The sequence below is a fragment of the Siniperca chuatsi genome, linkage group LG6, assembly GCF_020085105.1.
Source record: "Siniperca chuatsi isolate FFG_IHB_CAS linkage group LG6, ASM2008510v1, whole genome shotgun sequence".
NCBI classification, from domain to species: domain Eukaryota; kingdom Metazoa; phylum Chordata; class Actinopteri; order Centrarchiformes; family Sinipercidae; genus Siniperca; species Siniperca chuatsi.
Window position 1 is genome coordinate 8,879,897 of NC_058047.1, and position 15,639 is coordinate 8,895,535.

General features: G+C 38.4%; 3 protein-coding genes across 4 annotated transcripts; 2 read left to right on the forward strand and 1 right to left on the reverse strand.

Moving 5' to 3' along the window:
- The first annotated feature begins 1,688 nt into the window (after positions 1 to 1,688).
- LOC122877649 (cornifelin-like) lies at positions 1,689 to 4,859 on the forward strand. Of its 2 annotated transcripts, none has more exons than XM_044199485.1 (4): positions 1,689 to 1,807; positions 3,069 to 3,174; positions 3,328 to 3,515; positions 3,827 to 4,859. In XM_044199485.1, exons 2-4 carry the CDS (start codon positions 3,108 to 3,110, stop codon positions 4,025 to 4,027), a joined length of 456 nt encoding a protein of 151 aa, XP_044055420.1. In that variant the 5' UTR covers positions 1,689 to 1,807; positions 3,069 to 3,107; the 3' UTR covers positions 4,028 to 4,859. The 2 variants fall into 2 exon arrangements, with proteins under 2 accessions (XP_044055420.1, XP_044055421.1); XM_044199486.1 differs by having other exon boundaries at positions 1,728 to 1,807; positions 3,097 to 3,174; positions 3,827 to 4,820.
- A 719-nt stretch (positions 4,860 to 5,578) lies between these two features.
- Positions 5,579 to 7,385, forward strand: LOC122877907 (cornifelin-like). The gene is made up of 4 exons (XM_044200097.1): positions 5,579 to 5,704; positions 6,601 to 6,709; positions 6,865 to 7,052; positions 7,164 to 7,385. The coding sequence occupies exons 2-4, from the start codon at positions 6,643 to 6,645 to the stop codon at positions 7,383 to 7,385; spliced, it is 477 nt and encodes a 158-aa protein (XP_044056032.1). The 5' UTR covers positions 5,579 to 5,704; positions 6,601 to 6,642.
- Positions 7,386 to 8,949: 1,564 nt separating this feature from the next.
- Positions 8,950 to 14,583, reverse strand: ttc4 (tetratricopeptide repeat domain 4). Its single transcript, XM_044199484.1, has 10 exons — positions 14,156 to 14,583; positions 13,874 to 13,991; positions 13,576 to 13,737; positions 13,285 to 13,362; positions 12,972 to 13,096; positions 12,798 to 12,884; positions 12,347 to 12,582; positions 11,834 to 11,918; positions 10,137 to 10,219; positions 8,950 to 9,463 (listed from the first exon to the last, which is right to left on the reverse strand). Exons 1-10 carry the CDS (start codon positions 14,264 to 14,266, stop codon positions 9,364 to 9,366), a joined length of 1,185 nt encoding a protein of 394 aa, XP_044055419.1. The 5' UTR covers positions 14,267 to 14,583; the 3' UTR covers positions 8,950 to 9,363.
- Between the last annotated feature and the right edge of the window lie 1,056 nt (positions 14,584 to 15,639).

Genomic DNA, 15,639 nt, shown 5'->3' on the forward strand with positions numbered 1-15,639 from the left:
CACTGAAGCTGCCCTGGCCGCATGTGGTGGACTAACACCTTACTAAGACACTTCATGTTGGTTTTGGTAAAGACCACAAACAGAGCTAAAAGAGAGTGAATATTGGACTTACATACGTCAGTTCCTTATTTACACATGCAGGAGTTCCAGAGCAACATTATCATTCATTTGGAGTCGTGTTTCTGGCCACCTAACTAAATAAGTTCGCTACATATACTTAAAAAGTGATGATATGTCAATGCTGTATTCACAACTTGTTTCTGCTGCCCCAAAGTGGCCAAAAAAATCAGTTATTGTAGGTTTATCTGTGCAGCAGCTTGTCTTCATACATTTGTTCATTTTTACCGTTTGGATGTAACAGCCCCCTCAGCGTTTCATTCAGTTTTCTCTGCTGGCTCTACAATGCAAGAAATCATTGCAGATTTGCTCCTATGTGGAGACTGTATATATGTCCCATACTATATTTGTTGTTACTGAGGGAACAAACGGAAAGCGAATTAAATGTTATGACTAACTTCTGTTCCCTAAAGGAGAGGAGCGAGGTACAATATTGTAGCTGTGAAGCAGCTATTGAACTGAGGAATGACTGTGCTGAGAGGAGTATATACTTGTATACAGTACACAGATAGGACATCACATACTAAGCTTACTGTGAAAAATGAGAGCAGCTTATCTTTCCAGCATTATAGTGACCTAACACTATTGATGGCAGTTACAACAGGACACAGACACACACATGTATATACAGTACACATAATAATACACAAGTGCAGCATCAATCAGGACTGATTAGCACTAACTTTTCCAGCAGCCCTTATTCATCTAACTAAAAGGAATGAAACACTTGGAAACTCCTATTAAAGTGTTCCTCAACTGGCACCAATTTTACTAACATCACACACACACCCAAAGACACACACGCCATACTCGAGCACAGGGCTAATCAGGACTGATTAACTAGTTCAGAAAAAGCGTATCTGAATTTGACACGTCTGTGTGTGTGTCTTAAGGCATGGTGCATGAATAATAAAACAAGGCAGTGTCATTTTCAACAGGCTGAATGCAACATGACAGATCAGTCACTGATGCAGAGAGGTATTCTAACAAGACTTGAAGCCCAGGCTTTGCTCAGTATGACTGGGGGACCTGTGGTTTGCTATAAAATAACTTTGTCTCCAATGATTATCTGTTCAAACTGCATTTAATTAACCTTTAATTAACCAACTAGCTTCAAATGTCTGAAAAAAACTTTATGTTAAACCTAAATGCCAAACACACTTCTTTACAGGTTGATTAATGTCAGCATGTCTAAAAAGACAACACATGCACACTTAAGATCACAGTTGCATGAAGCCAGCAGAACTACATCATCAATCACCAGAGGACATCTGTCTTGACATGAATGTAGGCGTCTTCGGTCAGGCCACGGGGTTGCGTGATAGTCTTTACTTTATGAAACACATGAAATTGAAGCATTGATCTGTCTTTACTGACACTCACGTAAAGTAATGTAGTATTCTACAAGCCAGATTTCAATAGGAATGTGGGAAACAAGGAATTGCAGAAGTCCCAGTTACAATACATAGAATAGATACAAAAAATGTTTTGGAACTTTGTGTCTGACTGGTTTGCCTATATTAACATAAAAACAATGACACTGTTCTTTGTGTGCACTGTTGTTTTTACCTCTCTTTGCACAACTGTAGGTTCAGGTTCTGCAACATTGTTGGTGCTGGTGGCACTCCACATACAAGGCATATTCTTTCACAACTTTCTGAGGTGACAACGAGGCTTTAAACTTAATCAGGTAAGCTTTTTAGGTTTGCTTAAAAAAAAAATTAGATATCTTTATTTTGAAAGTAAAATGAAAGCTTAATCTGACATGATGGAAGCTCACAAGATCCAGCAAAAAGGAGGTTTATCAAGAGTAAAATGGTTGATTGTCACTTTTTTGTACCATAGCTACATGCACCAGTTCTTGACATGTCATACTAACCTTGCCACAAAAAACAGAGGTTTTCTTGGACATTTCTGAAGACTACCAGTTACTGTTGGGTAGCATACTGTGCAACTTCACAGCTACTTACTGATAATGAAGAGATTAATCAATATGAAGTAGAAAAACACAATGAAACGTGTGTCATATTGCTAGAATCTTGTCTGTGTTTTCATCTTGGCGGGTCCTACTGGGTCCATGGATATGAAAAGGCAAATTGGGGTCACTCACCAGACAACGATTGGTGGACGGCCACTGTGCACACTCTCGCTGCAGACGGCTTACAAGCTAGAGCTCACACAAGCTCACACACCCTGAGGAGTGCTGTGTACATTGGCTGAGCTGAAGCAACTGTAAGTGAAGAGAGATTTCTCTGTCACTGCAGCTTCTTCCTCTTTTGCCAATTTTGACTGACAATAATTATTTACTTTGATTGACTATGAAGGATCGCAATTCTTTTCACTAAACACACCTGCTGGATATCACACACTAGCCCTAGGCAAAAGCCTATAGTTTATGTTCACCAAAAAACTAAAACTATAATTATAATGTTGCAAGTATTTGTTGCTGATACAAAATTATCATAAGATACAGATGAAAGAAAGCTTGTCTACCAAGACATTTACAAAACTGAGGTCAAAAAAAGTCCTGTAGGCACTCACTGCTGCTCATTGCTGTTGTTGTTATTCTTGCTACAGAGCCTATAGCCTACTGAAACCCCATTCATAGGCACTGACAAATGAACAGCACCAGCTGGTTTGCCGCCATCAAACTAGAGTATAATGGATAAAGTCACTATATTTTATACATAAACAGAAAAAAAACATTTGTGTTTCAAATTGTCTTTACATAGTCTATGACTGGTTCTAATAATCTATGAAATGATTTGAAAGAATGTGTGAATTGTGTCAAGATTCATTAATATTCAAATTGATGCCACAAGATGGTCCAAAAATAAATAGATCGACTCTTAAAGATGAATATGTTGTAAAAATGACATTTCTGTGAAGTGCAAAACAATTTTTCACCCAGGTTTTCGTGCTGTACACTGATTTACCTGTCCACTGAACAGGTTAATTGAATCTCTGTCTGTGGTAAAGTTCAAGAGCCAATGGCAGCACTACCCTTGACGAACTGGAACACTGGCCTCTTTGGCTGTTGCGAGGACACAAGTTCTTGTAAGAATCAACACCACAACCTCCAATCATATTTATTCAAAATAATGTCATATTTGTAAAACTTGTAATTTTTTCCCCTTCTTCAGTCATATAAAGCCACTTAGACTGTATATTACAACTCTATTACAACTTAAAGCTGCTTTTTTCCCCCAGGCTGCTATGGTTTCTGGTGCTGCCCTTGCCTTGCCTGCACGGTTTCAGGAACATTTGGAGAGAACCGTTGTCTTCCATTATGTGACATATTCAGCCCTGCCATAACAGCAGCCTGTGGACTACCTCTGTGTGCGCCTCCGGCAGGCCTGTCTCTAAGGGCTGCCATGCGAAACAGATATGGTGTCAAGGTATAACACGTGTAAAACTGATGCACACTGATTTCTTACAGCCTATCAAGTTTGAATGAAAGCCATGTGTACATCTACAGAAAATAAAGCAATTTACAAAAATATTTTTTAATTTAGAACTTTATATACTTTAATTTAAAGAATGCCCTTCTTGAAGTTCAAGAAACATGTTTGTCATTTTCTCTGTGGAGATTTTAAAACTGCTTTTTACTAAACATAATTAGACTTATTGATTAATGTAAGACATTAAATAGGCTAATAACTGAGGAATACAGTAAAAAGAACCTAATTAGTACTTTTGTTCTCCACAGGGTTCTCTCTGTAAGGACATTGCGACTTCCTGTGTCTGCTCCTGGTGCTCCTGGTGTCAGATGCATCGTGAGTTGAAATATCGCAAGAAAAACTCTGTAGTTGTTGTCAACATGCAGCCTGGTCCAGTGATGATGGCTCCTGGACACCCACCTCCTGCTGGTTTTGTGAGCCAGTCGGGGGTTGTTGTGGCTTCATACTGAGCTTTGTGGCATCTAATTGGTCTGCTCTGTCATGTGAAGGAGATTTGATTTGGCTCAGGTCACTTATCTGTGGTGTGACCGTGTTGTGTTATTTATGGTTAGGTGTGGGGCTGAGAGGGAGTATACAGTCTCCAGACTACAGAGTTTTTCTTGTATTGACGTTTTTTCCCCCCCCAAGGAGCTGCTGTTTGTTTGGTTACACTGAGGACAGAAGCATTGTATTTATCAGTTAAATCTAAAGATGTGATCGTTTTGAATTGTGCCCCCTTGGAATCAGAGCATGCTGGGTACATTTCACTTCCATAATGCTACAATAATGATAATCATGACAATTTTATGGTGAAAGTTGGTAGATATGATCAGTTATTCCCTCTTTTTAAAGACCTAGGACTTATCTGCCTTAATAAAATTGAACTACTGTTGTAAACTATGGTCTCAAGATGATCAGGATCAGAAGGAAGTTCACAAATGTGCCTTTGAATGTGAAAGAGAGCAGAGGTCTGTATCTGTTTCCTGAACATTACCAAAATACTTGCTTGTCTTTGTCTGTTGTTGATCTGTACTTGAAGTAATCATTTTTTTCTGCTCCTCCCCTGAGAGGAAGTGGTTGGTGTCTGTGTGTTGATGTGGGTGAAATCACAATCAAATGAAAAATGTCAAAAAAAATAAATAAATACTGTATTTTCATACTTCTTAGTAAATAGCATGTGGGTTGTAATGATTGATGATAATTCATATTCCATACAATCATCGCAGATTTTTTTAACAAACAAGTTTCTAACCAATATTGCATTGTTTTACACTTTTTAATAAAACTGACATTTAATTGAAAATGAATTGAAATATGTCACTATAAGCTGTGTCGAACATGAAAAAAATCATTGGTTTCAGCTCTATGTGAAATACAGGCACAACAAGTGCACATAATCTTGTACTGAAAAGAGAGCACTGAGAGTTTTAATTTCTTGATACGTGTTAATACAAGAGGCCAACCCATTTAAGCCAATCCCATCTCTAGATTTTTTGCTCACAGTCAATACATCAAAAACGTATGTATATTTGAAATATGAGCACATTATCAAACTGTGAAATGTATTTGATGAGTATGGATAATCAAGCAGCACAACTAACAATAATCAATTATCTGTTGAGATTTTTCTGGATGAATTATCTGGTCAACAAAGTATCAGAAAAATTGTGAAAAATGCAGCAAATCCTCACAATTTATGTGAGATGTCAGAAACTGGGTCACACAGTTAGGATAACATCCATCCAGCTGGGAGAGTTTAGGCTAACCTGTTGACATTTGTGGTCAAGTTCTTGTCATCAGGAGTTGAATCCTGGGAAACACCCTGCAGCCACCTCTGACCTGCCAGTTCATCACCGTCTCCTATAAGTGAAGTTTGAGTTTTCTCCACAATATACAGTTATTTTTAACAAAACATTTCAACCATGTATGCCCCTGTGTTTAAATGGAAAAACTTTGAAATTATAGCAATTCAAACATGATGGACATACATTTCTTAGCATGTAGTTTCACTTCCATTTCTTTGTGAAAATAGATTCAGGTTTTGCAGCATTGTGTTTACCTGTTCAGCTTGCACAAGATGCCACTCCTCATCCAGGGTCATTCATTCGCAGCCTCAGAGTTGACAAGAAGGTGTCCAGCGCAATCAGGTAAGACCTTTAAGTTTGCTAATAAGAACATTTACATCTTTATCCCAACAGTTAAATGAAAGTTTAATTTGACATGCTGTAAAAGTTAACTTATAAAATGAAGAGAAGTGGGGTTTCTGCAGACCAAAATCATTGATTTTCACTTTCTTTGTAACACAACCACATGTAGCGGTTTTTGACAATACATATTAACCTCACTACAAAAACAGAGGCATCCTGGGTTTTTCTAAATGTTACCAGCTGAATTGTTTTAGGAGCAAACTGTGCTAGTTTTATCAACAAGCTACAGTGATTATGCACCGTATATAATTGCTGATTGAAAATAAATTAATTAACAACAATTAAAATATAAATACTTGTGCAGAACAAAGTAGAAATAAAACAAACCTCATCATCTGCTCTTTGAAAGTCACATCTATATCATGGTACAAGACTTCTAAGATGCTTCAGATTAAAAAATATATATAAGAAAGATAATTCTGCTTTGTCAATTTCTCTTCTTTACCTGACCAGTTGAAGAACAAGGAAATGATAATAATTGTCCTGAAATCAAACACATACTGTACAAAAAGGGAAAGTTTCCCTTTCAAAAATGTATGTTATTTTTACCAAAACAGTTCCTTTTTGGGACATTTCAACCGTTGTTGTTCCTGTGTTTAAATGGAACAACTTAAAATGTTAAAATTTACTTGGATGTAGTAAATAATATACGATGGACATACTGTTCTTAGACTGTAGTTTGTGTCAATAGATTCAGGTTTTGCAGCATTGTTTGTTTATCTGTCCAACGTGCACAAGATTAAGATATATGATATCAGCTTATGCATATCATGCTCCAAGATATGAGCTTTCTGTCATTTGTTTTTTGCTATGCTCTGATTTCTGTGTGTTAACAGGTTCATTTTTCATCATCTGTGGCTTAAGTTTTCCAACAAGCGATGGCAGAAAAACCCTTGACAGACTGGAACAGCGGTCTTCTTGACTGCTTTGAGGACGCGAGTACTTGTAAGAATCAATACCACAACTTGGACAAATTTGTAGGCTACTTTTTGGATTAAAGGCCTTCATTTTTTTCATAATTTCTCTGGCTTTTTTTAGTAACATTAAATCACTTAAGAGAGTTTGCACCACTCTGTTGGTATATTTCTGTGTGTTTTCAGGTTGCTATGGTTTCTGGTGCTGCCCTTGCCTTGCCTGCACTGTTTCAGGAGGATTTGGAGAGAACACTTGTCTCCCATTATGTGACATACTCAGCCCTGCCATAACAACAGCCTGTGGGATACCAATGGCTGTTCCTGCTGCAGTTCTGTCTCTCAGGGCTGCCATGCGAAACAGATATGGTATCAAGGTATGATGCTTGTAAAGCTGATGTATACTGAACTTCACATGACATGTTGAGTAAAAATGAAGCAATGTTGAATTTACAACTTTACAAACTCTTTACTTTGGTTCTCTGCAGGGTTCTCTCTGTAAGGACATAGCAGTGTCCTGTTTCTGTGTGTGGTGCTCCTGGTGTCAGATGCAACGTGAGTTAAAACATCGCAAAATAACTCCCACTGTCATCAATTTGCAGTCTCAAACCATTGTCAACATGCAGCCTCCTCCAATGATGATGGTTTCTGGAAACCCACCCCAAGCTGGTTTTATGAGCCAACCACAGTTCATCATGGCTTCACACTGAGCTTTATGGCCTCTCGTTGGTCTGCTGTCTTGACAAAGAAATATGATACAGCTCAGATCATACTGCTGTTAAGTATGTATTGATCAGTGTAACCCAAATATGTAATCATTTTGAATTGTGTCCCCTTGGCTTCAGAGTATACTGAATGACTTTCAGTTTCTTAATGATCATGATCTCATTACATTAACACCTGATGCTATGTCACCCATATGACCTTGAGCTGCAGTTCCAAATACAGCTTTACTGTATCAAGACCCCTATAGTAGTGATAATAATAATACTTGTTTTTTTTTAATGGCTATGAGGTCAAATTATTTTAATTTAAGTCCCAACTTTCCCTTTAACTTTCCTGTTAAAATCAAGAACATAAATGTGGCATACAGAGCACAAAACATGGTGTCAATTCAATCTGATCAGACCAATACAACTCATATTTGAACATCAAATTGCATCAATAAATTTTTTTTAAATCAGAACAAACACTTTGGGCATCATTTTAGTATTCTTAAATCTCTTACTTTTTTTCGCTAAGGTTTGCTCAAACAAGTTGGATTTACCAAAAGCTCTTAATCAGGGCTCCAGGCACATGCGATCAAAAATATTTGTCGTAAGTCGCTCGTTTCAGCATGATTAATGATGTAACCTGTTCGTGAGGAGCTGCTTGTATGTGAGATTACATCATTAGCAGATTCGACACCCCTAAAATTCCCATATAAGGCCACATCTTCCGGTCTGTTTGTGGGCAAGTTTCATTCACGAAATGTTTCCAACGAGTAAAAAGAAGAATTTCACACTGCGGAGCTTCAAGTGCTGCTGTCATAAATCAGCAGACGAAATCATAACGAATTTAGCATAGTCAGTAATCATATTAGAAACCATTAGAAAATATTAATCGTACATCTGTCAATGACGTGTCGTCTGAGCAGCACTCCCTATTCCCTCTTTATGTCTGACTGAGAGGGAATGGTCTAACATGAAGTTGGATGCTAAAACAGCAAAGCAATGTCTTTATGACTGTAAAATTTCCATGATTTCCAAGAAAGGCTGATGATGATGACGACGACAAGATCTTTCTGTGACAACAGAAACTAAAGGCTTGACTTGGCACGAGCGTCTTAGTAATTAGTTTATCATATTACATTGATAACTAAGAACATATAGCTTGAGGCAATTCATGCCTGGCTGAGTTGTCAATTGTAATGCACTGAAGATCAGCATTACAGAAAAGCCTGCTAAACAAAGTAAAAAAGCTGGTTTATTCACATTGTTGCCTGTCAACACTCGAACACCTAACTTGGCAAACGTTATTCATCTGTAAAGTACGTTGCAGTGGTAATGTGCAATAGTCCAGGTGGATGTCATACACTCTCTCTTGCTTTCGCTTCTTCAAAAGTGCTTTGAAGAATAAGAAAGTTTTCCTTTGACGTCCAAATTAATTTCCTAAAAGGATAATAAAGCTGGACTTGACATTATATTGCTTTTGTTGTTGACTAACACTGAGACTTTTTGAAGGGACCCACTGGTGTTTTAAATGTCAAGGATGAAGTCAGAAGGCTTTGCTGTCTTTTTTTTTTTTTTTTAAATATTTACTCATAAGCACTTACATCACTTGTTTATACTTAATACATGTTTTGTTCTTCTCTTTTCAATTAATGTTTGGTTGTTTTGTTTGTCATTAATTTGTCTAATTAGGCAGTTTAAAATAATAAAAAAAAGAAAATGTCTTTACATAGTTTTCAATCTGCAGTGTATATTTGTACAGACAGAAACACAAAGAATATACATGGATTACTTTTATAGATCTCATTAGTTTTATATTCATTTATATTGATATTTGGTGTCAAACAGTGTGTCTTGCTCTTGGCCACGAGAGACATAAAGTTTGCCATGGTGTCTTTTTCCAATAACAAAGTCAGACTTCTGGGGTTGAAAAGGGAATTTTGTGTATTAAAAGTCCAAGATTTGAAGGGCCATGTTTTTACAATCCTTGTATTTTCTTTCCTGTTAAAAACTGCTTCCAGAATGACGAGCCATTTACCAGAACAATGAAGCTGGGAGTGCCTGCTTTGATGAAAAACCTGTTAACAGAAAAGAAAAGACAGAGATAAGAGTGTGAAGGAAGTTAATGTCAAGGAGGATCAAGGAAGTTAGTGTGAGGAAACCCTGACACCATTGTACAGATATATTCTGTAACAAATCCTCAGAGATATACATTCCTCAATGAATCTATGACAAGGAACATATGACTCAGAGATTATTACCCTGTTGGCATCATTACCAACTGCCAGAAAGGAGTAAAAGCCATTTGCATGGCTCTCATTAGGTTATTTGACTATTTCTTTTTACAACTGATTTCACAAACTCAAATTTCATTAAATACAGAAGACCAATTTGAGCCTAGATAATTTAATAAATATAATAGCCACATTAATAATTAGGGTATTAACGAATCACAAGCACACAGGTGCAGTAGAAAAAGGGCTGCTAAGTTTCATGAGCATTTAACTACTAACATTACTCAAAACTGAATGCTTAGGCTGCTTTTCTTTTTTCTTTTTTACACACAATATCACAAATCTAAACTCACTTTAGGCCTATTAAAACAAAAAGGAGATGCAGGTTAAAATATCAATTACAAGAAAATAATGGACACCTGCCAGTTGATCATAATTAAGAATTTTTGGTGGCCATGGTATAAATCAAAACGAAATCACACTTAATGAAAAACAGACTTCATCTTGACGGATGTACCTTTTATGCTGTAACACTTTTAAAAGTGACGTCTCTGGGTTTACTTGGTACAGTGTCTCCTTCTTCTCATCTTCAAAGTACAGCTAGAAAATGAGGAAAGGTCAAATATGGTTAATTAGGATAAATGTCCTTTACTAATAACTGCCTTGTTTTTGGTGAAGAAATATAATCCTTGTTTAACAGTTGTACTCTTGATCCCTTGTACTTCAGAGAATCAGAAAATAGTAATTAAATTCTTTATCTACATGATATAAAAATCACTGTAATCTAATATATTGGTTAATGTATTCAGTTAATCAGAATGTGGCAACAATGTTGTCCTGCTATAGTTTGTAAGAAAATGATTATTTCACAACTTTAAAGATGCACAAATAAACTGTAAAAATTACACAGTGTGTTAACTTATTCAGGATGGCGGTGTGAATTATTCCTGACCATTTTTTGTGGTGAAACGTCACAGGAACAAACACACAAAATTATATTCTAAGTGCTTATTTTTGCTTAATCTCAATTTGCCACAAGTGATAATAATGTTTAGGCAAAACTAGTGCTGGGTGATAAAATAATAACTATACACCAGGAGAGGGGGGGCGCTAATGCACCTTAAACGCTAGTTGCCACCCGCTGTTAAACAGACGAAGAAGAAGAAGACGAACAGCCAATCATGTCACAGGAACAGAGGAATGCTTACAGACTGCCGTCGCCATCTTGGCAGTCCCTGACTCCAGCTAATCCAAAAATGGGTAAAGAGGCAGAGCTGAGGCGGGCCGAATGAAGCCTGGTTGATGAAACCAACTAACAGCAAGCCACCTGAGTGGGCACCCACCTGTCACAAAGTGGCCACATTCCTTATTATGCATAACTTTAAGCCTTAATATAATTTAAACAGGTGAGTTATATAAAAATGCCAACCCCTCACAGTTGTCATGAAGGGGAAAATTAGCTACAGAGACCAAAACCGGTTTTCGTACCAGGCTGTAAACATGTTTATTTCTGCTGTGAAGTTGGGCATTTTAACATGGGGCTCTATGGGAATTGACTCACTTTTGGAGCCAGCCTCAAATGGCCATTCGATGAACTGCAGTTTTTGGCACTTCCACGTTGGCTTCATTTTTCAGCCCTGGAGGTTGCCGCTTGTTACAGACACAGTGGCAGACAGGCTTGTAGTTGGAGCGGAATAAGAAAAATACCAGTATGCAAAACGACGCAAAAGAAAATGCAGTGCCCATGACGAAGCAGGACAAAGCCATTGTCGCCAAAAATGATCACTCAACTTCAGTAGTTTGGAGATATTTTGAATATTTACAATACGACAAAAAAAAGAGCAGCGTGCACTGCAAACTGTACCGAAGACACGTGCCAGCGAAGACGGGCAACACCACAAACCTGTTTCATCATTTGAAACAAAATCACCCACGCAGAAAGTAAGAAATTACTTTTGTTGTTTTATTTATTGACCATTAAAACACTTTTAAACTTTCTGAGTCATCTTAAGTTACATGTATGCTGTACACTGCAGCACCTCATTTTTCTATAAGATATTTCTTTTGTTGAGGAAAAAAGGGCTGAAGAGGGATTTTATGAAAGAAATAATGATTTTACATTCATCGTGATAATTATCGATAGACTGATATACTAACTGTTATCGGGATAACATCTTTGTCCACATCGCCCAGCCCTAGGCAAAACACACAAACCTGCAAATTTTGTGGGTTGTATTTTCTGTCCGTGTCCCAAGGTGGAAGTTCTTCTCCAAACATGACCGCCAGGTGATCTATGAAACTGATCGAGACAAATAAAAAGACACCGAAGTGATTTTGCAGCTGTGATTCTGATAAAAAACACTTAAAACTCCTAACGTATTTAACTTTATTTAGTCAAATGAAATGGAGAACAATTGTCGTATGGAGTATCCTGAATTCAACTGTGGTCCACATACAGGGAGACCTACTCAGATGCCTCATGTGCTATTACATATTTGTTTAAAAGGTGAAGTATCTTTGCTTTTCCTGTATTTCTTACAGTACAGAGCGCTGAAGAATAAAACTTGAATTGTTTATATAAGAAGGTGTTTTTCATTTGAAATTACTTTACATTTCTTTTTCAGTTAGCTGCAATACATTAAACTACTGTCTTGGTTACAGCAAGCACAGAAATACACAAAATCAACATATATTGAGGACTAGACAAAAAGATCAAGAGGAGTTTACCAGTTATTCTCACAGAAAGCAGAGATGAAGTCACTCTGCTGGTGTTCAGGATAGAGGAAGAGAACAGGCCAGTGCAGAGAGCCCTGCTCGTCCAGGAAGACCTGAGCCCCCGTGGCCTCCTGAGAGCTGAGGCCTTCCAGGCTCCGCTGTAATATCGCTGCTGAGGAGCCTTCATCCTCACTGTCTGAACCATGCTGACGAGGCTTCACATCCTGGAGGAGCTTGATGCCTCGATCCTGCGTAAAGCACAGGAAAATGTATCTGATAATCACTAAAAAACAGGCTGTACACTTTGATCTCACATCATGTTAACATACACTTATTGGAGATAGAATTTGTGTCAGATTTGACTGATTGTTTCAGGTATAATATAGTGATTTTTAAATACAAATGCGTATGCAAAGTTCTGCAAGTTTGATGCTTTTCTGTCGGTTTTAAATAGGATGCTTACCTTTATAGCAGCCAGAAGAGCTTCTTTCTCACCAAGCAGCTTTTTTTCTTTAGCCTTGGCCTTCCTGGCATCTCTCTCTGCTGCTCTCTAAGGCACAAAAATACACAGGGCTTTATGCTCGACTGAAACTAAAACCTCCTCCCCAAAATCAATTCATCTCATTAGCGATTGTACCTTGTGTTTATCTGCTGTTGCTCTCAGCTCCAGCAGCTTCTTGTCAGTGGGATGGGCCTTGAGCCCCTCATCACACCACTGGATGGCCTCTGCAAAGTTGCGCAGCTCTATACAACACTGAACACCTGCAGAAACATACACAAGATATGCACATGATTGTTTTGTCATTATTCTAAGCAGTGCTTTGCTTTTTTATGATTACTATGGACTGCTATGCTATTGTAATATTTTAGAATTTCTTACCATTTTTATTGTCATATTTTAAGACAAGGTATTGCTGCACGTGACACACCTGTATGTTTATATTACATACCTCTGACCACGGCTTTAAGGTGGTCTGGTTTGATCTTCTTTGCAGCTGCAGCATCATTCAACGCAGAGCGCATGTTACCTGTGTGATAAACCAGAAAAAGTGAGGATGAAATTAAGCAAGAAACATATGCAGACCTTTGTACATGGAGATATTGTTCCGTGAAATCTTATTCTTTGTATGCCACCTTATTATTTTTATGCATAACAATCCATGTTCATGGTGCTAGTGATACATTTATGTCTTATACAGCTATGAATGTATCTGTGTGGCATGTAAATAAGAAATACTTACCCAGGTGGAAGTGTGCTGCCGCCCGGTTGGTGAGGAGAACAGTGTCGAGGTCCTGGTCACCACATTTCTTCTTCAAACCTGCTGTATAGGACAGTATGGCCTTTTGGTAGTTCTTCTCCTTGAAAAACGCATTTCCCTCATCTTTCAGGCTCTTTGCTTGCTCTGGGGAGGAATGAGGCAAATGAACTGAATCATTAACAGTTTCTCAAGTCTTAAGCTGTTTTTACTGACGACATGGATAACTCCAACAGGTGTTTCAAAAGCTGGAGGGACTTAAAGCTGTGGTCCACCTAGTTACCTTCTGGGGATCTATCTTCATCATGGATAATGGCCTGGAGACAAGCTAGTTCTGGGTATTTTTGTGGGTCAATCTCTTCAGGGGCTGTTTTCATGAACATGGGCACTTTATTAAACTCCTGAATGAGACAAAAACAGAGGGATCACTGCGGACGGACAGAATATTTACCTCTATCAAGTTACCAGTTAGCTTGCTAGCTTACAACAACGGCATTGAACTTAGCACAGCCCACTTAGGTATAAATAACTTTGTGGCTTTTGTTGATAACCGATAGTTTCTTACCTCTTCCCAGCTGTTTTCACTGAAGGCATTTTTATATCTCTGGCTCTTGAATTTGTCCATGAACTCGTCCATGCCATCGTCGCTATCACATTTCTCCGCCGAGGACGCCATGTTTGATCAAAATAACGTTATATTTCTGATGCACCGTTTTGTTGTTTACAAATCTTATATTAACTAGTACTTGAGATTACTGCCGCCAGCCCATCACCTATAATGTCGTTAATTATTCTATAAGTTACCCGGCTCCTTGTTTACACATGTGGATGGGCGGTGCTACGTGAATAAAGATCCGTGTGGAAACAGTACCAATACATTTGGTTCTGCCACCGTCTGGCCAACAGAGCTTCAGCAGCAGCTTCAGCTTCTTCTTCTTCTTCTTCTTCTTCTTCTTCTTCTTCTTCTTCTTCTTCTTCTTCTTCTTCTTCTTCTTCTTGCATCCTTGGTGTTGCATTACTGCCATCTTCTGGAGTTCTCCTACAGTGTCCGGATTTTCAGATTTTCCCTATCGGTCCTTAGCTGACTAGACACTTCCTGCCCTGTCCTCTTCTACCAGACTCCAGCATGCTCTTTAAACCTCCTCCTGTTAGCCCTGATGTTTTCATTCCCTCCATCATGTCCTTTCTTTCTGAGGTATATTTCCTGCAGTTAACAAGTACATGTTCCACTGTTTCTGGTACCTTACAATGTTCACAAAGTCCAGTTGGACGCTTTCCTATAATGTGGAGAGTCCCGTTCAGGTTACTTTGTCTTATTATTAGTCTGGCCCCTCTTTTCTATTTCCTCCCTGTTTCTCTCAGTACCCCCTCTATTTTGTATTGCATGTAGATGTCTTCGTCTTATCTCCGGATCTCAGCACTGCTATTGATTTTCTTTCATGATCTACCCTTTCCCTCTGATTTTGAAAGTTTAATTCTGGTGTCTGTGTTTTCTTTTTTAACAGCTTGTTTGGCTAATTTGTCCACTCTCTCATTACCCATAATGCCCATGTGTGCAGGACCCCAAATGAGTGTCACCACAGTGTCTTGTTTAATTACTCGTGAGTGCATTTTCATTATTTCAAATGGAAGGCCTTGGCGATTACTGGATGTACCTAGCTTTAGTCTGTACACAGCAGATGCTGAGTTACTGCAGATCAGAGCTCTATGAGGTTTGGCTTGGCTTGACCCACTTTAAGGCCATCAAAATGGCACACAACTCACCTGTGTATACACTTACGTACTCTTTGTATTTACTTTCTGTATAACTTACTAAATCCGCACTTATACATTCCCAGGTCTCTTGCTGCTGCATCTCCTGTCCAGCCAAAACTTGTTTTTACTATTCCCTCCCTTTCCCAGCAGGCCTTTAGCACTTTTTCGGTTGGGTGATTGTCTCTGTGCCCTCACAAATTCATCCAGTAGTTGACTCTGAGCTGTTTCCTGCGTAAACACAGCAGCATTTCTCCTGCTTCGACTTGTAGTGGGCACACACAGGTGATGTTCTTG

Excerpts from the sequence above, each read along its gene's own strand:
- ttc4 (XM_044199484.1), bottom strand. The coding sequence starts at position 14,266 with ATGGCGTCCTCGGCGGAGAAATGTGATAGCGACGATGGCATGGACGAG. Across the intron at positions 13,363-13,575 it reads GGCAGCACACTTCCACCTGG|GTAACATGCGCTCTGCGTTG; the intron begins GTAAGTATTTCT and ends TTTATCACACAG. Across the intron at positions 12,885-12,971 it reads CAACAGCAGATAAACACAAG|AGAGCAGCAGAGAGAGATGC; the intron begins GTACAATCGCTA and ends TTTGTGCCTTAG.
- LOC122877649 (XM_044199485.1), top strand. The coding sequence starts at position 3,108 with ATGGCAGCACTACCCTTGACGAACTGGAACACTGGCCTCTTTGGCTGT. Across the intron at positions 3,175-3,327 it reads TTGCGAGGACACAAGTTCTT|GCTGCTATGGTTTCTGGTGC; the intron begins GTAAGAATCAAC and ends TTTTTCCCCCAG. Across the intron at positions 3,516-3,826 it reads GAAACAGATATGGTGTCAAG|GGTTCTCTCTGTAAGGACAT; the intron begins GTATAACACGTG and ends TGTTCTCCACAG.
- LOC122877907 (XM_044200097.1), top strand. The coding sequence starts at position 6,643 with ATGGCAGAAAAACCCTTGACAGACTGGAACAGCGGTCTTCTTGACTGC. Across the intron at positions 6,710-6,864 it reads CTTTGAGGACGCGAGTACTT|GTTGCTATGGTTTCTGGTGC; the intron begins GTAAGAATCAAT and ends GTGTGTTTTCAG. Across the intron at positions 7,053-7,163 it reads GAAACAGATATGGTATCAAG|GGTTCTCTCTGTAAGGACAT; the intron begins GTATGATGCTTG and ends GGTTCTCTGCAG.